Below are 24,895 nucleotides of genomic sequence, written 5' to 3'. Positions count from 1 at the left end.
CCCAATGGCCAAGTTGATAATTCCTTTCAGAATTCAAGAGTAAATGCGAACAGTTCTTTCGGAAGTACAGAAAATAGTACTGAAAACATACTAAGGTATACTAAGGTACTTACATTGGAAGCAACAGGGCAGATTTTTAACTGGAGGGAGGAAATGAATGAGTTTCAAAGGAAACACTAGTCCTTCATATTGTTGTTATTGTTAATACTGACTAGACAAACCCGTTTGAAGTGACAGCTATATGCTAAGTGTTTGATATGTATGATCTCATGTGGTCTCCTAATAACTCCAAGAGTAAGATACTATTATTGTTCTCTACTTACCTATCAGAACGTAGGTTATGGAACCGTTAAAGGATAAACTGAGGTATATTAAAATTTTAAAGAGTTTGAGCAAAAATCGATTAGAATTGGGCAGCGTCCAGTCTAGCTAATAGAAGGGAGCTCAGAGGGGCTGTACAAAATGAAAGACTTTTATAGCCAGAGGGAGCAGGAACAAGGAAAATACACTAGGCAAGAAAGCAGGTGTTACTCCAAGGTTACTTACCTGAAGGGGATGGCAGGGGTCTATGAGGCCGATTACCTAACAACTAGTGCTGATCAGGCGATTCCTATTGACCTGTTTAAGATGTTATTTCTAGGAAATAAGTCAAGTCTTGGTTTGGTGATGGAGAGCTTAGCATAAGAGACTCCATTTGGGGCCTGTCTTGTTTTTAACTGAAGTCACCAGTCCCCAAGTTTACTCCTTATTAAATTAATTCCTGTATATGCAAGTATGAATTCACATTTCTCACTTGTTTCAGCACAGGAATACCTGGGGAGCCCATTAGAAATGCAGACGCTTGGGCCCCACCCCAAATGTATTGAGTCCGAATCTGCATTTTAAACAGATTCCTATGCACATCATAGTTTTTGAAGCACGGTTGTGGAGGTCATTTCCTGGCAACTTTTTTTTTTTTTCATCCAGAGCATTATCCAAACAGGCTAGGAAACTTAATGACACCCACAAAGACAAAGTGGCTCACTGCATTCCGAGAATTTAGCAAGGTGCTTTCAAGATACCTACACAAGCATAAGTTTGAAGAAGCCCAAATGGGATCCTATTTGCCTTAGAAGGTTTGGGTGTGAAGAAAGTGGAGGAGAGATGCCAGGGGGCCACTCTTTAGATAGCCTGTGCTTAGCTCCCTACCTGGGGCTAATAATTTACCTTATCTGCCCCTCTACCTCCTCATCTATAAAGTGAGGATATCAATCCCTACCTAATAGGATTGCTGTGAGTGAATGTGTGTCAGGCAGATGGCGAGGTGTGGGCATATATTTAGTGCTCAAGTTCTCCTGGCTCCATTTCATCCTTTCCTTCTCAGAAGAGACCCAGCCACAGCCGGGGCTGCCTCAGCTGAGCTCCTTCTGAGCCATGGGCAGCTCCATCACATAAATATGGAGCATAAGGCTATCTCTTGCCCACTGGAACATGGACTAAGCTGTAATCACCAGGGCAAGAGATGTGTCTTTCACTTCTAAATCTCCAAGGTGGAACATAGAGCTTGGCACATAGCATAGATACAATCAGTGTTTGTTGAATGAATAAGTGTTTGTTGAATGAATAAGCCCTGTGAGCTGAGGCAGTGCCCCCTGCTTGCAAATCTGTCCTCTGAGGTCCATCGGACATCTTGAGATTGTGTGTCCCCTGAGCTGCTTTGGGTATGCTCAGTATTAACTATTTTATCTGTTTACCTTAAAAATATATAGTTGATTTAACAAACGTTTCTGGAGAGCTCATTATGATCTAGGTAACCACTTAATGGATACTTAGTTCAATTTAGTGCTCATAACATCCCTTCCACGTATACACTGTAATTAACTTCATTTTGCAGATGGGTGACAAAAGGCAGAAAAAAATACGTCTCAAGTGAAACAGCTGATGAGGTGGGGAACTGGCCCTGGAAGTCAGGCCAGTGGTACCAAGCTCTGCACTAACCACACCTAGATATTTTTGGTTTTGGATATTGAATTTCATTTTGAAGAGAGAATAATACATATGATGTGATGTGTAGGGAAAAAAATATTATCAAAATCAAGATGCATTGCTCTGTGTTTAAATGTAAGTTTCTAGGGAAAAACACCAGTCAGATATCTTAAAATTTCTACTGCAGTAGAAAGCTGAAAGTACTGCAGATGAAATTTCACTCAATTCCACAATCTCCAAATCAATTTTTTAAAAATAGTCTTTGAATACAAGGCACCTTAATAACAACTGTGTGATTCTGGATCATTTATTCAAACTGTTTTTGTAACCATTATTTTTTTATACCAGAGACTTAATTACCAATGTATATAAATGATTGGTCCCACCCTGACCCCCAGCACCATTAGAAGAGGTCTGAAGCTTGATCTTGCACAGGAGATACACTCAAAGCAAACACCTCTTTCCTTTCACCTGTAGATCTAGTTGGCACAGACTTCTCTGACTGCAAGCTGCCTTTTATTCTTAAAATTCAGTTAAGGCTCATTGGTGGTAGTTATTGAAGCTGTTAACACGTTTGTAATGTTATGGAGAAAAGACTTTCCTTCCACTCTCTTGGGTTCAATAGATGGGTCTATGAAGTAAACTGACAACAAGCAGAGTAACAGGAGAAAAGTTATACAAATTTATTCATTTTTACATATTATGTGCATGGGGGCATTGCAGGGGAAAAAAAGTGAATACCCCAAAAAGCGATGAGATTTGAGACCTTATATACCATCTTAATAGGAAAAGGGGAGAAGTAGTCATCTTAGAGGAGAGTAAATGATATTAGGAAAGATGACTGGGCCCTTAGGAGACTAGACAGGAGATATGATATCAATAGTTTGTGACAAAGTCTGTCTGGGTGAGGCATTGACTTCTAGTCTGCTCTCCTGTGATGAATCAATCTTCCTCTGCTGATGAAACTCTCAGGAGGGAATTAATGGCAGTTGAATTCATTTTGAAAAAACTGTTTTTAGGCAGATAAGGGGAGTTCAGAGAAAGTTTTTCCCGGCATTTGCTGTTTTTCAAGTGACTTCAGCCCAAAATACTCAATATGCCAAATGCGGCATATTTTGGGGTGGTATGTCCGGAACCCCTTCAGTAGCAAAAGTATTTATCCCAGGCATCTGGCATAGAAAATCTGTGACTTGAGGTTTGGGTAAGATATGATTTGGGTATTTTGCGGAGCCAGCAACATGATTTCCAGGGCCCAGAGGAAAATGAAAATGTGGGTGCCTTGTCAAAAAACTGTTAAGAATTTCAAGATGGACACAACAGAGCACTGAACCAAGCACAGAGTGCTTCTCAGGGCTGCTCTAGTGTCAGCCCAGGTCACTGGATCATGAAGCTGTCTCTGGATGGCCCTTGGCCTGCAGGCCATGCAGCAGTTTGTACAACCCACAGTCCCCTCACCTCGTCTGGTTGCTGCCAGCCCCTGGAAAGCTGGTCCTTGCACTGGGTCCTGGTGAGGTTTCTTGGCTTCCTTGCAGCATAGGAAGGCTTGGAAGAAAACTTGGCGTGGGATAGGAAATGAGCATTTCTTGGAAGGGGTTTGGGTAAGAAGTTGTCTTTCCATGTAGGTGCTAAGGTTTGGAAACTGCTGTCCTCCCACATAGAGGCTGGTTAATGCCAGGAAATCAGAACCAGAATCTCATGGAATGAATGTTTGTGTTCCCCCTGAATTCATATGTTGAATGAGAGTAGAGCCCCCATGAATGGGATTGGTGCCGTTTTGAAAGAGACAGGAAAGAGCTTTCTTCCCCTCATCTTCCACCTCCCATTCTCCTCCTCCTGTTTTCCTTCTCCTTCTGCCTCTTCGTCTCCCCATCCCCTTCCTCCTCCCCCACCCCTCCTTCTGCAATGTAGAAGATGGCCCTCACCAGAAACCACCCACACTGGCACCCTGATCTCTCTATTCCCAGCTTCCAGAACTATGAGAACTAAAAGTCTGTTGTTTAAGCTCTCCCAGTCTATGGTATTCTATCATAGCAGCCCGAATGGACAAGAGACAGTCCTCTGGATCAAGAGCAACATTTTGTATTGACAGATGGAATACTATAGTGCAGGCTTGAGGTTTTCCAGAGATAAGGAAAGAAAGAGAGAAGGAAGGAAGGAAAGAAAGAAAGAAAGGAAGGAACGGAAGGAAAGGTGAAAAAGTGACTGAAGGAAGAAAAGAGAGGGAAGGAGTGGTGGTGGGGGGGGGGGGAGAAGAAGGCAAAGAAAGAACAGAAAAAGAAAGAAAAACAAAGAAACAGGATCTCCAGCTTAACAACGAGCGACAGACAGTGCTTGGGCATAATCGCCTGGAAGAGTAATTTACAAAGGAGTTTGGATGATTTTTAAAAACCCCAAAATAAACACCTTTTTTCCCCTTGTTATCATTTCTAGAGTACAGTGCCTAGATTCCATATATACATTGAATAAATTGTTGCATGCATGATGCCAAAATCTTGGCTCTCTGTGCACTGATGCCAAAAAGAAATATGGAGACAGTTTTGGAGGAATGAGAAAAATGGCTTTAATCTTTGCCTGGCAAAGGGGATAACACAGCAGGCTAGCGCCTCAAGAACTGTGCCCCCCTCCCTGGGGAATAGGGAAAGGTTATATAGCCTGGGCCTCATGGTCTGGGGTAGGTGATAAGGCTCAAAGTAATGAAGGTCTTGCATTCCTTTTCTTCTGCAAATTCATGGCCAAAACTGGCGTCAGGCGTCAGGCGTCAGGCGTCAGGCAGCAACCGGGTCTGGTGTCCCTGAAGTTATCGGCCCGTGACCTTCTTTCTGAAATGAAGAGTGCTACAAGGGAGTGTAGGGGGAGAAGAAATGCCAAGTGCAAAGGGGAATTCTTATGGAGTCAGAGAGTAATCAGCTTTGTGAAGACAAGACTAGCTACAAGTGTTTTTTAGTAGTAACAGCTGAAGAATAACCAAGATTGCTTAACTCTTTCAGACCTGTGTATGTTGTTTCCCAGCCTGTTCATTGTTTCCTTATTTTCCTTGTTTATCAGAAAAGTCTCATTTCTATTTTTGCTGCAACAAATTCCCCACTGCTAGTTCATTCCCTCCCTATTAATGGAGGAAGGGAAACGGGCTTCGTTCTTGTTTTGTCCATTTGACAAACACCAGCTCTTTGGCCCAGGGGCCCATCTGTTTCCTACTTCATGCATGAAATGAGCACGTTTGTTTTTTTTTTGTTTTGTTTTGTTTTTCAAAGATCATTCACAGTTACTTTTTTTTTTTAAATTTATTTCTTTATTTATTTTTGGGTGTGTTGGGTCTTCGTTTCTGTGCGAGGGCTTTCTCCAGTTGCGGCAAGCGGGGGCCACTCTTCATCGCGGTGCGCTGGCCTCTCACTATCGCGGCCTCTCTTGTTGCGGAGCACAGGATCCAGACGCGCAGGCTCAGCAATTGTGGCTCACGGGCCCAGTTGCTCCGCGGCATGTGGGATCTTCCCAGACCAGGGCTCGAACCCGTGTCCCCTGCATTGGCAGGCGGACTCTCAACCACTGCGCCACCAGGGAAGCCCTGAGCACGTTTTATCATCCTGGATTTTTGTGATGCACGAATGAAGCCATTCTTTTCTCCTAGGGGAATGTGCAGTAAGCTCCTCATTCAGGCAAGAAGTCAAATCACTTTAAAATTCTCACAAACAAGCATTTCATATAACTGAAACATTGCAATGGCAAACACATATATTTCCCCCCCTCCCTCAATAGAATGCTGATTCTTTCCATATCGGAATTGTAACACTTGCTATATACAGAGCCTGCTGGGAGGCAGGGACGAATCTGCCTGGAGACAGCACCCCGCAGGTACAGAAAAGACAACACGGAGGCTTATTGAAGAAGAGTTTTAATTCTTTAGGGTTGAGCGCTGCAGGAAAGTGAGTAGTTGAAATTACAGGGCATGCCGTGGAGCTCTGCAGAGAAAAAGTAAACCTCACAGAATGCAAGATTGAAAAGAAGGAAAAGACGGTTTAGGCAGCCTTTGTCCTTCAGCACAGCTTCCAGCGGACACCCTGAGGACAAAAGCCATCCTCCTGCCATCACCGAGGGATGCCCCGCGTGGCAAAGGGCTGGGGATCCCAGTCTCCAATGCCTTGCCCTCCGATGCGCTGGCATCCAGGGCCCTTCCGGCCGCGCGCGCGCGCGCGCAGGACGCAAGATAGGCAGATGCTGGCCCGCATCCTGCGCAAGATAACTGAGTGGTCTTTTCCAAACACCCGTGTTGGCCAAATGACTTCTTTGCCCATTTTATTTCAGCAAATTAGAAAAGAGTAGGGCTGCAATCTAATCCCAGAGCCAGGTGTGAATGAAGGACAGGCGACCACAACTGCAGAAGTGAGATAGGACCGCGAAACGAAACCTGAGAAGCAGCAATGGACGCACAGCTTGCAGACTATGTCATTTCCATCTCAGCGCCCACGCAGACACACAGACACACAGAGGCAGGGCACGCTCGCCCATCGGCTTCTGAGCTGCGACAGTCACACCCGGATAGACCGTGCGGACGCAGAAGGCGTCAGAGGCAAGGCTGGGGTCAGTGGGCACAGAAGGCACCCAAGCCCCCTCCCCACCGCCAGCTCGAAGCTGCACCGGTACATGGGCGGTTCTAGTTGTTTGTTCTTCCAGGGGAATGTCACCCCTCCCCATGCATACACCGTGTTTTTCTCTTACTTCCTATTTAACTACATTCATTAAAAGATCTTAAGGGGTGTTGAAAGTGAATCTAGCAACTTCCAGCAGTATTGAGAAAATACAGAAAACACAGACGAAATTTTATGACCATAATTTTCTTTTTTTATTGATATATTTTATATTTTTGGTATTTTCAGGAGACCTAGTCGAAGGGAAGGTGACGGAAGGTGACTGGGAGATGGGTGGGCAGACGGTCTCACCCCTGACACACACAGGGAACATCCCAGGGCTGGTCTGGGTGGTTTTGTCCAGCCCCTCCCCCCCGACCCCTCCAGCCCCCGCCCAAAAGCAGCAGCATTTCTGTGTTACGAGCGTGTCAGGAAATCACGATAATATCCAAAGACAGGGGTGAAAACATTAAGGCACAAATGTGCAAAAAATACAAGAAATTCCAAACTCACACGCCAAATTGAAGGACGCCGCAGAGGTGGTGGAATAATAGAAAGCCTTGGAAAGCTCGAGGAGGCGCCTTAGCCAATAGGTTTGTCGTGAGGGGCGGGCAAGATTGAGTTTGAACCAATCCAGATGAGCCCTTTCAAATAAATACCGGAGGCCACCACTCTTTCCGATCCTGCGCGGGCAGTCCCCAGACTGTAGGCGGGAGCGGGTCTTCAGGGAAGGTTCCCCTCCACCTCCACAACCCTACCCCCCATCTGCGTCTTTGCACGGTGTGTGCCGCTTGCCATCCCTTTGCGTCCTGGCACTGCGGCACTCCTACGCCCGTGAGCTCCTCTATCTAGCACCCTTGAAATCCTGTGTCCGCGCGTCCCTGTATCCCGCACCCTTGCACTGCTGCAGCCCCTGAGCCCCAGCGCCCTCCCGCGCGCTACTCTTTCTGTGTCCGGGAAGCCGCGTCGCGCAGGATCCCAGCGCCAGGACGGCCTGGGTGGGTGGGTGCTCTGCGGTCACCCTCCTGTGCACCATCGCCGCCCGTCGCGTCCGGGTCATGCCCAAGGACCCTCATCGCGCGCGCCGTATCCGGGTGCTTGGGCGTGAAATGGAGTCGCTAGCAACGCGACTGGCTGTTCTGAGGCCACCCGCGCGCGGTGTCAAGTGACTTGTGGGGGTTTTCCGAGTTCCCTTGGCTCTTCTTTCGTTGTGTTGGCGGGGAGGGGGGCGGTCCAGAATTTTGGGAGGCACGGAGCTTTTCCCACACTTTAGGAGGCGAAGAGCTGGGGGGTGGGGAGCGGAGCTGGGATGATGGCTTCGAGTTTGGAAGTCTTCAATCGCAGGCCTGGATATGGTAATGAGCTCACCACCAGGTCTCCCTTAGAGAATCCTTCGAGTCAGGACCCGAGACCCCAGGCTCATCTTCCTTTGGTGTTGTCTGCAGCCTTAGATTCTGTGTACAGCATCCTTCCCAGAGTCCTATGCTGGAACACCAAATAAGTCCTCATACCTCAGCGCAAACTCTCTTTTCTAGAGAAGCAATAACCTCCTGTAATATTTTCCAATGTGGAATGGGCTCGAAAAAAGATTTTCCAGGCAGGCTGGGAGTACAGTGTCCAGTGGCTGTGTTGGGTGGTGCCTTTGGTTGGCTATTTTAAACTCCTGTTCCAGGTACCCACACCTGCATGGGTTTATCAAAGGGCATATGCTACTACCTGCCTGTCCCTCTGCTTCTCATTCCACTTCCCTTCCCCATGTAGAGTAACAGCTTTCCATGAATTCTTCCTTATTAGTTATACAGGTATTGTTTTTGTGTAATTGTTTCACAATATGTGATTTTGATATGCATAGATTTACCTAGTCTTTCTTAAGGCCTCCCTTCAGATTTTCTGGGAAAGCTCTAAATCTTTTCCATGAGTGCATAACTCCTGGCTACCCAGCATGCATTCTATTGAACTCAACCTTTCCCCTGTAGATTGATAATTCACTTTATTTACGTGGTTTTGTTTCTCCACAACCAAGAATTGGTTTTGCCTTAGAAGTAAGCAGTTTTAATGCTTTTTGCAACTTCCTCAGATTCTAGAAAGGGGCTGGGTGCTGTTGCTCCTGGAAAAATGGCAGATAAACTTACTCTTAGCCTCCCTTACAAGCCGGCATCTGAGCATTGGGATATTACGGAACCTGGTCACATCCCCCTTCTGTGTAAGCCCTGGTTCTGCACACAGCCGCTGATGTCCACCCATAATTAGGAACTTGTCTCCCAGCCATACCCACTGCTGCCTCTTGCTCTTGGCTTTGTCTCACTTTTAAAATACAGCCAATTTAAAAAATTATTACTATTGTTATTCAGGTATGGTGAGGCCAACAGATCAAGACATGACTGCCATTGAAAAGATAGCTGTTATACTCACAGTTCCCAAGAGGAGGGGCACAACACACCTCATAAAGCCACACTGAGAAACACCAGGGTCTGCTAGGAAGCCGGGGGAGCGAGGGGAAAACTTGAGCAAGACCCTTGTTGTTTCTACAGGAAAGACAAGGTAAGGTAGGGCAAGCAGACTCAGGATTGCCTGGTTTGAGTAGTTTCAGCTTGCTCTGGGGCATAGGGCCTGTCCCTAGTTGTGTGGTACCTGCCCTGGTGTGATGAGGGCAGGTGGACAGTGGCCTGCCCATGAATGTGAGAGGAGATGCTTAGGGTGTGGGCTCTGGATTGGTGAGCTCACATATGAAAGGCGTGGTGCTCCTTGGTGAATTGTTTCTGATCTCTAGGAAACATTCCCTTCAGTGCCGTATCATTCTTCCCTTCAGAGCCCTGGGAAAGAAACTCCTATTTGCTTGGGTTGGGATGATGGAATAACTTTATATGAGTTGTACATAGTGACTCGAGCCCCTAGAAATATTCTTAATATTGCTTTAAGCTTAGAAATACCATTGGGATATTTGGATTTTTTAGGATATTGAATTATTTAAAAGTTTTGACTAAAATAGCTAAAAAAGTTAGCACTATATTTGCAATTTAAACATTAAATTGAGTCATTAGTTTTGACATGATTTTTGAGTTGAAAAAGTTAAAACATTGTCCAAAGTTTGTTGTTAATACTGGAGCATTAAAAGAAACTTAACATTTTCTATCCGTAAGTTTAATCATTAATTTTACAAAAGTTATTCCCTTCTCCTGGAGGGTGGAGGTTGCAGCGAGCACGTTCTCCAGGAGCATCCTGGCAGTGATATGGGCTCTGGCCGTGGCTCCTGGGTATGGATAGTGGTCTCTCCTCACCTGGGTTATCTCCTGAAGTTGTGAGGTCATCTCCAAGCCCGTCAACTCCCCAGCCTAGCAGGTGACTTCGTAGGCCTTCCACTGTTCTCTTACTCATCTCCTCTCTTTCTTCCCTTGGCCTCCTGGCTAATATGTGGCTCAATGTGGTCAGGGCTTGCCCAGAATTTACTGCCTTTCTCTGGCTGGTGCTGGTCCCAGCCCCGAACGGGAGGTTTGATCGCTCAGGCCCTTTCCCTGGTCATGGCGACAATCTCAGTGACCAGCATGACACCAACTCTAAGCGTTGGTTGAGGCATTTGGAAGAGAGGGACTCTTGTTTACAAAAGGATTCTGACTCCAATTCCAATGTGGGGTGGGATTGGTTCTCCATACCACCAAGCAATTCTGCAACACCAGCTGGGTGTCTTACAATTCAACTCGATTCTGACACCATCTACCTGGAGATAGCATCAGATCCCACAGGTTAAGGGCTCAGTCCTGCAAGACTGCCCCCCACCACACACACTTCAGATGCCAGTGACAAGTCCAGTTGTCTTCTGTGCTTCTGTCCCACCAAATCAGGGGTTCCCATGACCCCCTCCTTGGGTTTGATTAATTTGCTAGAGCAGCTCACAGAACGCAGGGAAGCATTTCACTTCCTAGATTACTGGTTTATTATTAGAGGACGTAACTCAGGAACAGCCAGGTGGAAGAGATGCACAGGGCAAGGCCTGGGGAAAGGGCTTCAGCTTCCATGCCCTCTCTGCTTGTGCCACTCTCCCCAAATTTCTACCAACCCAGAAGCTCCCTGGAACCAGTCATTCTGGGTGTTTTGGAGCCTCCATTACATAGCCATAATTGATTAAATTATTGGACATTGGCAGCTGATTCAATCTCCAGCCCCTCTTCACTCCCTGGAGGTCAGGGGGTGGTACTGAAAGTTCCAACCCCTTGATTATATGATTGGTTCCCTTGGCAACCAGCTCCCATCCTTAGGGCCTTTCCAAAAGTCACCTCATTAACAGAGCAAATGACACCTTTATTGCTTTTATTATAGGAAATTCCACTGGTTTCAGGAGCTCTGTACCAGGAGAAGGAGGAAGACCAAATATGTATTTCTTATTATAGATCACAACAGCACAGTTTTCTAGGCTCAGATTGCTTTTAGTAGAAGCTGAAGGCTGCCGATAGGAGACACCTGCCTGGGGACTCCACCAGAAGGAAGAGCTTGGAGAGAAGGCATGGCATATATCCTGAAGACATTCGGCCATTAGAGCTCTGCTGGACAAGAGCTGGATGGCACAACACCCTTTCAGGAGTGCTGTGGTGTGAATAGCACTCCCCGCCAAAATTCATGTTGAAATCCCAGGGTGATAGTGTTAGGAGGTTGGGCCTTTGGGAGGTAATTAGGTCGTGAGGGTGGTGCCCTCAGGAATGAGATTAGTGCCCTTATAAAAGAGCGCTCCCTTGCCCCTTCTGTCATCTGAGGACACAGTGGGAAGTCATCCATCAATGAATCAGGAAGTGGGCTCTCTCCAGAGCCCAAATTTGCCAGCACCTTGACACTGAACTCCCAGCCTCCAGAATTATGAGAAATAAGTGTCTGTTGCTTTTAATCCACCCAGTCTATAGTATGATAGCAACCCGAGTGGACCGAGATGAGGAGCCAAGGAATGTACCTCCTCCATTTTCAGTTCTATGGTTCAAATTAGTTTCTGTCACTTTTGGTCCTGATACATCAAGATGAAATGGATTTCACTTCCTAGAAAATTTACTTGTGCCATTTTATTAAAGTATTACACTGGTATTTACTTGAGCTGATGCAAACTGGCCCATTTTTTTCATCCTAGATTTGAGAACCCCATGAGATAAGGCAGTAGTCATTCATTTGACTTATTTTAGTTAAGCAAGAACAGACTTGAACAATGCAATTGAGGTTTTAAAAAATCCAGGAAGAAATTTCAAATTTTATTTATTTTATTTTGGTAAAAAACACATGAAATTACTCTCTCAAAAGATTTTAAGTGTATAGTACAATATTCAATTATTATTTATATTTTGCTATTTGTTCAATGATTAAGTTACTAACCATACTTCACAGCTCAAGGCTCATTACCATCATTGGTCTGTGTAACGATCATCTCTTGTTTATTTACATATATTCCCAAATATCTTCCCTGTTATGCCCATTTTCCTTGCTTGCCTGCTTTCCAGTGCACTTTTTACAAAAGTCTAATGAAGTACTGGAAATATTTTGAAGGTGTGGTATTGTGATGTATAATAAGAAATATATATTTGGTCTTTCTCCCTATTCGTAGCACAGAGCTCCTAAAACCCCTGGAACTTCCTAAGTGATGAGAATCATAAAAGTATCTTGATATTCAAAATGAACCTCTGTCGACGACACCAGACTTTGTGTTAATGAGGTGACTTTTGGAAAGTCCTTGAGGATGTGGCAGGTTGCCAGGGGAGCCAACCTAGTGAGATGGGGTTGGAAGTTTCAGTCCCACCCTGACCTCCCAGGAGGGGAGAGGGGCTAGAGGTTGAATCCATTATCAATGGCCAATGATTTAATCAATCATGACTATGTAATGAAGCCTCCATAAAAACTCAAAAGGATGGGGTTTGGAGAGCTTCCAGGTCAGTGAACACCTGGAGATTTGGAGAGAGTGGTGTGCCCAGAGAGGGCATGAAAGCTCTGCACCCTTTCCCCATATCTTGCCCTATTCATCTCTTCCACCTGGCTGTTCCCAAGTTATATGCTTTTATGATAAACCAGTAATGTAGTAGGTAAAATGTTTCTCTGTATTCTGTGAGCCACTCTAGCAAATTAATGGAACCCAAGGAGGAGGGTATGGAAACCTCTGATCTATAGTCAGTGGCTCGGAAGCATAGGTGACAACCTGGACTTGGGGAGGAACTAAAGGTTCTTGACTTTGTTTTATGGCTAAACTATTATTTTGTCTTGCTTAACTGTTTTCCTCTGTTTCTGCATTTTCTCATTTCTCTGATTAAATTTGTTCTTTGAAACTCGGGGGAGGCCTAGGAGGCTAAAGCTTTTTTACAAACAAGAGGCAGGGGACACAGGGGTCAGCTGGTGTCTCTCTCTGGGAAGGCCCCGCAGAGTCCTGCTGGGTTTCCTAAATAGAGTTTGGAGACCAGAAGAGGGAGCTCTCATGTGCTGCAATGACAGCAGAGCCCAACAGGAAGAAGAAAGAATGCTCTTCTTTTCTGGCAAGGACTCAGCCAATGAAGACAAGGACTCTTTGTTTACTGTGGCCCTCCCAACTTTCTTTTCCTCTCTATAAAAGTGTTCTCCTTCCCTTGCCATGTGGTGATTTGCATGAGGCTCACCATGGTTGCAGACCCCAAGTTGCAATTCTCTGCTGATCCTGAATAAACTCATCTTTGCTGGAGAAACACTAACAGTCTATTTGTTTCAGGTTAACAGACTTCAACACTTCTTTTCATATTTTTGCTGGACTCAATTCAATCCATAACAAATGGTTAGTTCCTCTCCCCAGCCTCCATCCCCATAAATGAGTTTAAAGAAACATTTCCTTTAAGTATGGCTTATTTGGGTCCCACGCATTTCGATGTAGTAATTTCAATATACATGATTTCTAGGTATTTCTGATATTTCTCATTTTCTATCATGTTTATATCTTAGGATCTAAAAAAAGTATAATTTGAAGTAAAAATGATCATAAATGACAAAGATGGACATTACATTCTGATACAGTGAACACTAGATCAAGTCAACATAATCATCTTAAGCATAAATGCACTTCATATCACTTCAAAATACCAGCTAATTGCAATCCTTGTGGAAATGGGTAGATCACCATTGTCACAGATTTTTAACACCTATCACACACAGACGCTGAGAAATCAAATACAAACTAAGCAGTGATATATTTTTTAAAATTAATTAATTAATTTATTTTTTGGCTGTGTTGGATATTCGTTGCTGCATGAGGGCTTTCTCTAGTTGCGGCAGGCGGGGCCTGATCTTCGTTGCGATGCGTGGGCTTCTCATTGCGGTGGCTTCTCTTGTTGCAGAGCATGGGCTCTAGGCACGTGGGCTCAGTAGTTGTGGCTCACAGGCTCTAGAGCGCCGGCTCAGTAGTTGTGGCGTATGGGTCTAGTTGCTCTGCAGTATGTGGAATCTTCCTGGACCAGGGCTCGAACCCGTGTCCCCTGCATTGGCAGGTGGATTTTTAACCACTGCACCATCAGGGAAGCCCACTGAGCAGTGATATTGAAGAGCTCAATAATACAATTAATAACCTCAAGATTTTGGAACTATAACCAGCAAGCAGAGGACCCACTTTCCTTTTGAGCACACAGGCACCATTTGCAAAAATAACCCATCCATTCAGTCATAAGAGGAGAGCTCATTAAATTCCAAACTGTCGTGTTCTACATCTGTAGTGTAGTAAAGTATAAATTATTAACCAAATTGTAGTTACAAATTCTGTATATTTGGAAACTAAATAATGTATAGCTAGATAATATTTGGGTTAAAAAAGAGATCATATGGGGAATTAAAAATATTTAGATCCTAATAAAAAGAAATACCACCTAAAAGAATATATGTGATAGAGCTTAGCTGTACTTAAGAGTGGATACAGCTTTAAATGTATCAGGAATAAATACAGGTTTAGAAACAAGTTTTCAAGCATATTATTATGAAAACCTAGAAAAGTCTGGAAAATTATTCTCACAGATAATACCATAATTGCAACTTATATTTGCCACTCACCTTTTTTCTTTCAATACGTATAATTTGTTGGAAACCAACAAATACCCCACCCTGATTTTTTTCCCTCTTCAGTTCTAAAATGAGACAATAATTTTCTTTGAAGCAGAAAAATACAAATGAAAATATGAAAGAGTCCTTATTTAAGGCAGTCTGGTAGTTTTGTGGAGGTACCACCCTGACGTGTGTGGCTTTCAGCCTCTTTAAGTCAGACATGGGATGGACTGAACCATCCTGAACACCAATCTCAGCTTTAACACTCCGTGATTCTTTTTTTTTTTTTTTCATTAGAACATGGAAAATTTGGAGGAATATCATTCCAAATCTGACACCAATTCTGATGTTTGTGTTTTTCTCACAGGCAGTTAACTCAATTCTGTCACTACCTAACTGGAGATAGCATCAAGTCTCACAGGTTAAGGGTTCAGTTCTACAAGCCTGTCCCCAATTCAGACTCCAATAGAAAGTTCAGGTTGTCACCTGTGCTTCTGACTGACCCCACTATAGATCAGAGGTTTCCTTGACTTCCTCCTTGGGTTTGATTACTTTGCTAGAGCAGTTCACAGAACTCTGAGAAACATATTACTTACTAATCACCAGTTTATCATAAAAGGATATAACTTGGGAACAGCCAGGTAGAAGAGATGCACAGGGTAAGGTATGGGGAAAGGGCACAGAGCTTCCATGCCCTCTCTGGGCATGCCACTCTCTCCAAATCTCCAGGTGTTCATCGACCTGGAAGCTCTCCAAACCCCATCCTTCTGGGTTTTTATGGAAGGTGGGACTAAAACTTCCAACCCTCTCTTACTAGATTGGTTCCCCTGGCAACCTGCTCCCATCCTCAAGAACTTTCCAAATGTTACCGCATTAACACAAACCCTGATGTCACTGACAGAGGTTCGTTTAGAAAATCAAGACAACTTTATGATTCTCATCACTTAGGAAATTCCCAGGGTTTTAGGAGCTCTGTGCTAGGAATAGGGAGGAAGGCCAAATATATATTTCTTATTATACATCACAATATCATAACCATAACGACTTCAAATTTGCCTCCTAGTAAGTTGTATTTCTTAGTCCTATTTCTGTCTTTTCTGAGAAATAAAAATTGCTTTCTATTCCTTTTCCACATGCCGGACATGAAATTTCCACAGAGTTCTATCTTCTTAATCTCAACACCCTCATCTCTTCAATCATTTCTCCTACACACGTAGTTGAAGATCTCTTTACCATCCCCTTTTGTTTGGTTTGTGAAAACAGAACTTAAAATAGGGCAACTCGAAATGCAATAAAACACACATCAAATCATTAGGTTGATGTGCGATTACGACTTCCTGTAATGAAAACTTAAGAGAAAAACTTTTCTCTCTTCTCATCTTAGTTTCATTGGCTGAGGCCCCATAAATTAGACTGACAAAAAAAAACAACTCATCAGATCAACAAGAGAAAAATAGTTTATTAATGCATGTGGTGCACGTCACACGGGAGAAATCTCAGTGATGAGTAACTCAAAGGGATGGTTAGAACTTGGGCTTATATAACATCTTAACAAATAAATCTGTAGAGAAGTGACAAGAGAAAGGAAAAGTGTCTTAGGCTTCCAGGGGTGTCAAGCTATGGGAAGGTAAATATTTGGGGGGAAACCAATGGAAGACAAGTGTCATTAGTGCAGGTCCATCTTGGCCCTGACTTTCCATCATCTTCACAGCCAGAAGACTTCCCCAGAGAGGGCATTTATGGCAGTTTTCATTTTTCAGAAGTTTCTGCTTTTAGTCAGTTAAGGAAACTCTGGGAAGGCATCTTTCTGCAACTGTTGATCCTCATTTGCCTCCAGCTCAAAATAATCTTTATGCCAAAGTGACACATTTTGGGGTGGTATATTCTGCTACCCTTAGAATCCTTTAATTCTCTTCTAGTGGTCTATTTTTTTGTTACCTTAAAAAAAAAAAACTGCTTTGTCACACTTGTAGAAAATATTCAGATTTTTTCATTGTTACTAATTTAATCTCAAAACTTTATACTAATCTGTTTAAAATACAATATTGAGAAATATGGAATATGGTTCAGAATCAGCAAAACTGGGAATTCTGCCCTTTCATGGTGAGGCATTCTCTTATTTAGTTTTGTTTTTGTTTTTTTTTTTAAATAAAGCTTTGGGGTTTTTTGAATTAATTAATTTATTTATTAATTTATTTATTTTCGGCTGCGTTGGGTCTTCGTTGCTGCACGCAGGCTTTCTCTAATTGCAGCAAGCGGGGGCTACTCTTCATTGCAGAGCATGGGCTCTAGGCACGTGGGCTTCAGTAGTTGTGGCACAGGGGCTCGGTAGTTGTGGCTCGTGGGCTCTAGAGCACAGGCCCAGTAGTTGTGGCGCACAGACTTAGTTGCTCCGTGGCATGTGGGATCTTCCCGGACCAGGGATTGAACCCATGTCCGCTGCATTGGCAGGGGGATTCTTAACCACTGCGCCACCAGGCAAGTCCCTTATTTAGTTCTTTGATGTCTTTGATGTCAGCATCAAGATGCTCAGAGCCTGCCAAGTGTCCTACTGTATCAGTGGTATTTATGAAATGTTATTCTGAGCAATAATTCAGACCATCACCCACTCTTATTCTGCCTCCGACCTGAAAGTGGGAGTCTTCAGTTCTCTGGATGGTTCAAGAAGCAGATGAGGGAGAGAATGTACATCTCTTCTTTGCCCTCTCTTCTCCCATTCCTTGTCTCTCATCTGTAGGGTACAAAGGAAGCTGGAGGGAAAATGCCAGTTTGAGTCTGTCTTGGAGAATGGGAATTCTGCACAACACAATTTTGATTCTGCTGGTCTTAATGAAGGATAGTGTGATACCGTGATGAGACCCTCTGGTCTATAGACATTTGTGATACTATAGTATCACAGGTGATGCTTGGATTTGTGATTGGCAACTGAAGTTGCAGGGGGGCAGTCTTGTAGCACTGAACCCTTAACCTGTGGGGTTTGATGCTATCTCCAGGAGTGTCAAAATTAAGTTAAATTGTAAACACAGAGAATTGCCTGGTGTGGGGAAAAATCCACACATTGGAGTTGGGAGCAGGTCATGGATGGGTTCTAACAATATTTGCCATTCCTCATTTCCAAAAATCTTTCATGCACACATCTTCAAATTGATGGCTACTATAATTTGCTGAGTCATTCCCCTATTATTGGACTTTAAGCTTCCCTCCCTCCCAAATAGTGATATGACAAACATTTCTCCAAACCAAACCAAATGATGATTTATTTCCACTTTGTGTTATTTTTATAGAACATATTTTGAGAAAAGGAATTCCAAAGGTTATGAAAAATCTGAAGATCCTTAACACATACTGCTACATTGTCTCCCAGAAGCAATATCTGCAAAATCAGGGTGTTTTTGGTTGAAACCCAGCAGGAGGGACCTCCCAGGTACAAAAGCCCCTCCATATCCCCCATTTTTTGTTTGTAGAAAAAGGCATTAGTGTCCTAGGCCTTCCCTGAGTTTGGAGGAGCAGACTCAGGCTCTAATTAGGGAAGTGATGGAATGCAGAAACAAAGGAAAAGCATTAAGCAAGAGAGCTTGAAAAATAGTTCAGCAATAAAAGAGAGTCCTATTTCCTCCTCAAGGGACATAATAATAATCTGATGCAAATCCTTGAGTTGTTCTGCAGAAACTAAGACCCCCCACTCAGGTGGAGGATGGTGACTACATGCTGACAAGCAGGTAGACCCAAGACTGGTTGGAACCAGTGTTGGAACCAGATGTTTAGGATTCCTGAAACATCACCTTGTTATCTCATCACCAGCCAGCCAGAAGAAAGTCCACCAGCTGCTTACCCCAAATGCTGCCTTTAAAAACCTTTCCCTAAAATCCATTGGGGAGTTTGGGCTTTTTGAGCATGAGCTGCCCATTCTCCTTGCTTGGCACCCTGCATACTTTCCTTCACCACAACTCAGCGTCAGTAGACTGATTGGCTTTGCTACGACATGGATAAGTGGACCCAAGTTTGGTTTAGTAACAGGGTCTGCCAACTTAATAGTGAAAAAAAAGTCTCACTTTATGTTTCTCTTTCTTGGTAACTGGTTAGATTGTATATTTTTTCTCATGTCTATTCAGCATTTGCGTTTTCTCTGTGCACTGACAAATTCCATGGGGGCAGGGGGTATTTTTCCGTTGTACTTTTCTGTTCCAAATTTTATGAATTCTTTGTATATTTGTGGCTGACATTTTCCTAGTTTGGTTATTTGCCTTTAATGGTTGTGCCTGCTTATTTTTCACACTCACTGGATTATCATGGCCTTTGCTCATTGATTTTTTTTTTCCCCCACTTTTCTCTCCACTGTGTTCCTAGTCTACCCAACAAATCAGCTAGGCTCAGCCTGACGTGCTTTTCTCCTTCTAACCATTGCTCCACAGAACTAACCTCAGTTTGCCAGTCACACTTCCGACTGCCCATTTAGTGCATTTTCAAGTCTATGCCAATGTAAACAAAGAGAATAAAGAGTGTCACTCATCACCCTGTTATAGAAAGAGGTAAGTTGCAACTCACTACAGTTGCCCACTGACAGTGTGCCCTGAGGGGAATTCAAGATGGGGGAAAAAATGATGAAACATTCTGCACTTTGGATTTACCAGGCCCCCAGACAGTTAAAATGCATATCTAAGGAATAATTTCAATGACCCCGTATTCTTGCATCTTCCCATAGATAGAAAAACACTAAAATCAGTAACTTGAGATATCTGTTCTTTGTGATTAGCAGTAATCTTTTACCAAGATGTATGCTTGACTACAAGTATTTCCCAGCCAAAACAATTCTTATATATACTGGCTCCTCCACTACCTCTTTGGACCAGTCCCTTCAGAGGTAAGGAGAGGCTGTGTGGATAAAGACAACCAGCTTGCCTTATCAGTAAACAAAGGATGTTGTGGCACCGCAGCCACCCCAACTGTGCACCCTGAGGGGATTCAGAAAGGAGAAAAACAGGGTACTGGCCCTAGATAGTTAAGGTCCCTATCAAAGGAATGATTCCAATAAGCCCAGACTATTGCATCTTCCCATACATTAAAAAAAGCACTAAATTCATTAAGATGTCTGGTTTTCTTTAACAGTAACCTTTTGTTGTTCCAAACCTGGTTTTTGTTGCCAAAACTCCTATATACCTGGTTCCTGAGAGGCTCTCTTCCTGGCTTAGGTCCTTAGCAAGTCTGCCAAATAAAATGTAACACTCAACGTTTAGGTTGTGCATTTTCTTCAGTCAACAGCTATTTCCTGGCTACAGGCCTCAGTAAGGTCCCTGAATAAAACTTAACTTTTACGTGTTTTTTGTTAAGTCAACATCAGATTTAAAAAAAAACAAAAAACCCCCCAAAAAACCAAAGAGCAATACCTAGGAAGATTTTGCACTTATGCGGAATAACAGATTCACTCTTAAAAAATTAAAAATTGCATTTTTTTAAAAACCACGTGCTTGGTTGTTTAAAACAACAGAAACAAAAACAAAAACAAACCACCAGACCGCACCTTCCCTAAACCTTTTTTGTTTGTCTTTTCTAAAGAAATGCTAACGAATTTCCTGGTATGGGCCTGGTGACTGGTAGCCCTGGGTCTTATCACAAGTCTTCACTCTAAATCAATGAGTTTCCTCGCCGCTGGATTCCCCGTGCCTGAGGCTCAGGGGCGAACTGGGGACCTAAAGCCTGGGCTCCAGGTCGGACGTTGGCCACCCACGTGGGGTGGCCCTCACAGGACGTGTTCCTCTGAGAGTCCACGCCAGACCTACGCACGCGGGGAAGGCCCACGCGGTTCGGTGCATACAGAACGATTTCACGTGGGATGGTGCACACGAGGGGTCCCACGCAGGCCGTATTCCAGCCCAGTCCCCACCCCGCGTGGGCGTTGCGCCCCGGAGGAGGTGCTTGCAGCTCAGGTCCTAGCAGCTTACAAAAAAGATGTTTAAAATGGACTTTTCAAATAAAACTGTTTCCCTTTCTCACACGAGTCACTTATGGGAGAAGTGACAATCCCTGTAAGATTTCAGCGTGCAAGGACGTGGGTCGGCCCGCGAGTGGGAGACTGAAGCGCGCCACTGTTAGCTGGGAGGGAGTGGAGTGTACACCGCTGCCAGGACCCAGGCGGAGTGTAGCGGCCTGTCAGGATCCGGGAGGCTGGAGTAGACCGCTGCCAGGACCTTGCGTGGAGCACACCGCTGCCAGGACCCTGTGTGGTGGAGCACACCCCTGCCAGGACCCTGCGCCGGGCGCCCAGCCATCCCAGTCGCCATTCTTGTCCTTCGTCCCTGCTCTCCATCCTTGTCCGCGCATCCCCGTCCTCGGCTCTCCGGCCGCGCTTTTCCTGCGTCCCGGTCCCCGGCATTCCCCCGTGTCTCCGGCCTCGCCAGCCCAGCCACCTGTGCTCCCCGGTCCGCGTCCCTGTCTGCGCCCTCCTCGAGGGCCCCGCCGCCGCCGCCCTGGCGCTTCCCGCGGGCCCAGCCGAGGCCGCCTGCGCCCTGTGCCAGCGCGCGCCCCGCGAGCCGGTGCGCGCCGACTGCGGCCATCGCTTCTGCCGGGCGTGCGTGGTGCGATTCTGGGCGGAGGAGGACGGGCCCTTCCCGTGTCCCGAGTGCGCCGACGACTGCTGGCAGCGCGCTGTGGAGCCCGGCCGCCCGCCGCTCAGCCGCCGCCTGCTGGCGCTCGAGGAGGCTGCCGCGGCGCCCGCGCGCGACGGCCCGGCCTCTGAGGCGGCGCTGCAGCTGCTGTGCCGAGCCGACGGGGGCCCGCTGTGCGCCGCTTGCCGCATGGCCGCGGGGCCCGAGCCGCCCGAGTGGGAGCCCCGCTGGAGGAAGGCGCTGCGCGGCAAGGTGCGCGCGGGCGGCGTCCCATGCGCTGCCCTTCCCCGGAGGGTGCCCTGACCCCCTTCCCATCCCCAGACTGCGCCCTGTTCCCCCTCCGTATTATCCGGTTGGCGCCCTGGTCCCCAATCTCCATCTTTTGGACGGTGCTCTGACCGCCGCCGCCCCCCCCAACCCATACCCCAGTTGTTGCCCTGTCCCTTTTGCTTTCTCTGTACGGTTCCCAGTACCCTTTCTCCCATCCCTGGACGGTGCCTTGTTCCCCCATTCCCTACCCCCAGAGGTTGCTCCCTCTCCACTCCCCTACCTTCGGAAGGTATCCAGTCCCCCTTTCCCCATCCCTGGACAGTGCCCTTTCTCCCCATCGTCCCCCGCTTCCCCCCAGGATGCCCCTGCCGCCTTCTCAGTGTTGTACTGCCCTGCCCCACCCCCCATGGGCAGACAGTCCTGCTGTGGGCCCCGCCCCCATGCCTTGCCCCTTTTGTGTTACTGCCCTGCCCCTGGCATGACGTCACGCTATGGTAGCCCTGCCCCAAGGAGCAAAGTCCCCTCATAGGGGTCGGGACCTGAGGCTATCGGCCCCTCTGGGGTCCTGTGCACCCCGCTCCCATTCCGTCTTCTCCCGAGTCCCTTAACCTACTTTGTTCTGGAACCTTTTCCACTGTGCTTTCAGCCGTTACATGTGGCACTTGATTCTGGGTCGGAACCCGCCATCGGAGAGTCTGGTCAGAGCTGGTGTCTCGGGATGTGTGTGTGGGGCTCAATTTTATTTCTTAGAGAATAAAGACAGCCAGGCCCCGGGAGTGGAAACAGTGTGGTCCCTGCCCACCACAGGGGAGAGAGTAGCACGTTTGAGGGTACATGTGTCAGGGGTTGGGTCCTGGGGTCGCCTGGGTAAACAGTGGAGTGTAGCATCCAGGGGCTTTCTTGGGGCTAGAGCATGTGGCCAGGGGACTGGAGTTGGTCTCTCCTGGTGAAGGACCCCACCTATCCAGTCAGTGCATGGAGCTGGGCAGGCCCTGGGTGTGGCCATCCTCACCCCAAAGAGACCACCCTCCATCCCTGCGCTGGGGAGAGTAACACTAGGGACCCCAATGGATGGTCTTGTGTACAGTTACCCTGTTGGATTCTTAGCACAAATATTTCTCTCAGACTGGAGAGAGCATAGTGGGTCACTAAGACCCCCCTCTCTGGCGCCTGCAGGGTTTTGAGGTGTCTGGTGGGCCAAGACCATGAACTGAGGCCTCTGGACCGTCGGATAGGGGATTCTGGTGGTGCAATGTCCCTCTGGACTGGGCTTAGGTGGGCCCCAGACCTTCAGAAGTGGGCCACACACCCCATAACCAGCATCTCTTTCCAGGAGAACAAGGGATCTGTGGAGATCATGAGGAAAGATCTGAACGATGCTCGGGACCTGCATGGCCAGGCTGAGTCCGCCGCTGCTGTGTGGAAGGCAAGTGGGGTGGGGTTGGAGTCCATGTGAACAAGGAAATGTGGCTGTGTACCCTGATCCTATTTGGCAGGGCCTTGGACCACAGCTGAGCACTGTACAGTCAGACGGTCAGGGGACTTTCCTCCCCTGAGGTGGTCGGTGGTGGGGCAGGGGGTCTCGGGGTAGCCCGAGGACACGGGTATCCCTCCTGCCACCCACCCATCCTGTAGGGACATGTGATGGACCGGAGGAAGAAGGCCCTGACTGACTACAAGAAGCTTCGGGCCTTCTTTGCCGAGGAGGAGGGGCGCTTCCTGCAGGAAGCAGAGAAAGAGGAAGGGTCCTTGGACGACGAGGATGAGGACCCAGCGGAGAGGTTCAGGTCCCTGCTGCAGGCTGTGTCGGAGCTGGAGAGGAGGCACCGCAACCTGGGCCTCAGTATGCTGCTCCAGGTGGGCACCCTGTCCTGGTGGCCAGGGGAGTGCAGAGGGGGCACAGATTCAAGAATTAGCAAGGTGGTAGCTTACCAAGAGAGAAGCCTTAAGACCGCTGCCTGGCTTCCATTTGGGGCTGAATTTCAGGAATGAGTAATCCAGGAGACTCTCCAGCTTCCATGTGGGAAGGAACATATGCAGAGAGGGGGAACTTGCATCCCAATATTGAAGCACTGGGCCCCTGCCCTGTCCTGGGGCTCTACAGGTAGGAGCCGGCTGTGAGGTCAGGAGAGGCAGGGATCCTGGCGAAGATGGTGGTTGCCATGCCCTCATCCTGAATGTCCTCCTTTACACTGTGCCCTGAGGCTTTGCCTAAACCTGGAGATTCTGGGCTCTTTGCAACCCTGAGTCTGAGCCAGGAGCCAGGAGCCAGCAGCCTCTGTCTTCCCTCCTCTGAGCTGAGAGGTGTCATTTCACTTCTGGCAATACTGGTTAATCAGCTCCAAGTGGGTGGTGACTGTGGGTGAGGAGACGTGTGGGTCTGGTGGGGCTGGGTTCTCCAGTCACCTGGCTTCCAGGATAGAACCTAACTCACTCCTTCCCTCTCTTCCCATGCAGTGATGTGCTGCTTGCCCAGGCACCGGGCAGAGGAAGCTCGTTCCATCCCTGGCCTGAAGCAGCTCCTCCATCCACCTCCTTCTGGACCCCCCTGTCATCCTTCAAGACACCCCAACCCTGAGTGTCTTCTCCTAGGTGTAGATGTGGGCTGCGAACTCTAAGTGCCCACCTTGAGTTGCTGAAGACAGTGCTCCTCAAAAGAGTGTTTGTGTTCCCTTTTCCTCTAGGTGTTCATGTTTCTAGGCTATAAACATTTCACTGTAGAGATCTGTATTGGGGGTAAGTTAACCTAAGTGTATCCCAACTCCATAAAGTTCTTTTCGCTGCCCCAAGTCTCGTCAGATTTGCCGGGGTCTCCATGAGCTGCGGTCGTCATCTCCAGGAGGCCTGGGCTGTCCAGACCTGACACCTGCCCCATTTAAATGCAGCCTGTAATGGGGCTGCTCCACCGGACATGCACACCCAGGCCCACAGACCCCCACCCATGCATTGGGCATAGCAGTTAAGGTTGAATTTGGGGTGAGTGTCAAGGGAAAGGAATGTTCAGGGTGCCTGGGTGAGGAGGGCGGGCAGATCAGACCTGTCACCTCTGCTTGCGGTCTTCCAACAGCATATGTTGCACAAACCTACACCAACAGCTTGAGGTCTATCCACAGAAACATGAGAACCTTGAGGTCCTCATGGAGTCTGTGTGTCAGGGTTAGTGCAGACTTGCTGGCCATATCCTCCAGGCTCTGTCCCTGCTCTGTCTCCGAGGGTGTCTACTCAGCCGGCTCTCATTTCTCTTCTCCATCTTCCATCCCTTGGATGCCAGTGGTTTCCCAGGAACCTGCCTTAGCATCACCCTCTATCTGCCCTGTCCGCCTGCCTGTCCCTCACTGACCCAGGAGTTTTTCCTGGGGCAGGAGGAGCAATCTCAGGCTCAGGCCATCCCCAGGCTTCACCTTGGTGTTTCATTTCCCTGTA

General features: G+C 46.9%; 1 protein-coding gene across 1 annotated transcript; it reads left to right on the top strand.

Annotated features, from left to right (window-relative positions):
- The first annotated feature begins 1,295 nt into the window (after window positions 1-1,295).
- Window positions 1,296-24,261, top strand: RNF187 (ring finger protein 187). Its single transcript, XM_057540442.1, has 5 exons — window positions 1,296-1,303; window positions 20,752-21,454; window positions 22,806-22,898; window positions 23,108-23,329; window positions 23,930-24,261. Exons 1-5 carry the CDS (start codon window positions 1,296-1,298, stop codon window positions 23,930-23,932), a joined length of 1,029 nt encoding a protein of 342 aa, XP_057396425.1. The 3' UTR covers window positions 23,933-24,261.
- The last annotated feature ends 634 nt before the right edge of the window (window positions 24,262-24,895 follow it).

The sequence above is a fragment of the Balaenoptera acutorostrata genome, chromosome 2 (assembly GCF_949987535.1).
Source record: "Balaenoptera acutorostrata chromosome 2, mBalAcu1.1, whole genome shotgun sequence".
Taxonomy (NCBI): Eukaryota; Metazoa; Chordata; class Mammalia; order Artiodactyla; family Balaenopteridae; genus Balaenoptera; species Balaenoptera acutorostrata.
The sequence above is the reverse complement of the archived record's forward strand: the minus strand, read 5'-3'. Positions and strand labels throughout refer to the sequence as shown.

Bases quoted from the DNA above. Each gene is read 5' to 3' on its own strand.
- RNF187 (XM_057540442.1), top strand. The intron at 21,455-22,805 runs GTGCGCGCGGGC...ATCTCTTTCCAG, and splicing joins GGAAGGCGCTGCGCGGCAAG to GAGAACAAGGGATCTGTGGA. The intron at 22,899-23,107 runs GCAAGTGGGGTG...CCCATCCTGTAG, and splicing joins CCGCCGCTGCTGTGTGGAAG to GGACATGTGATGGACCGGAG.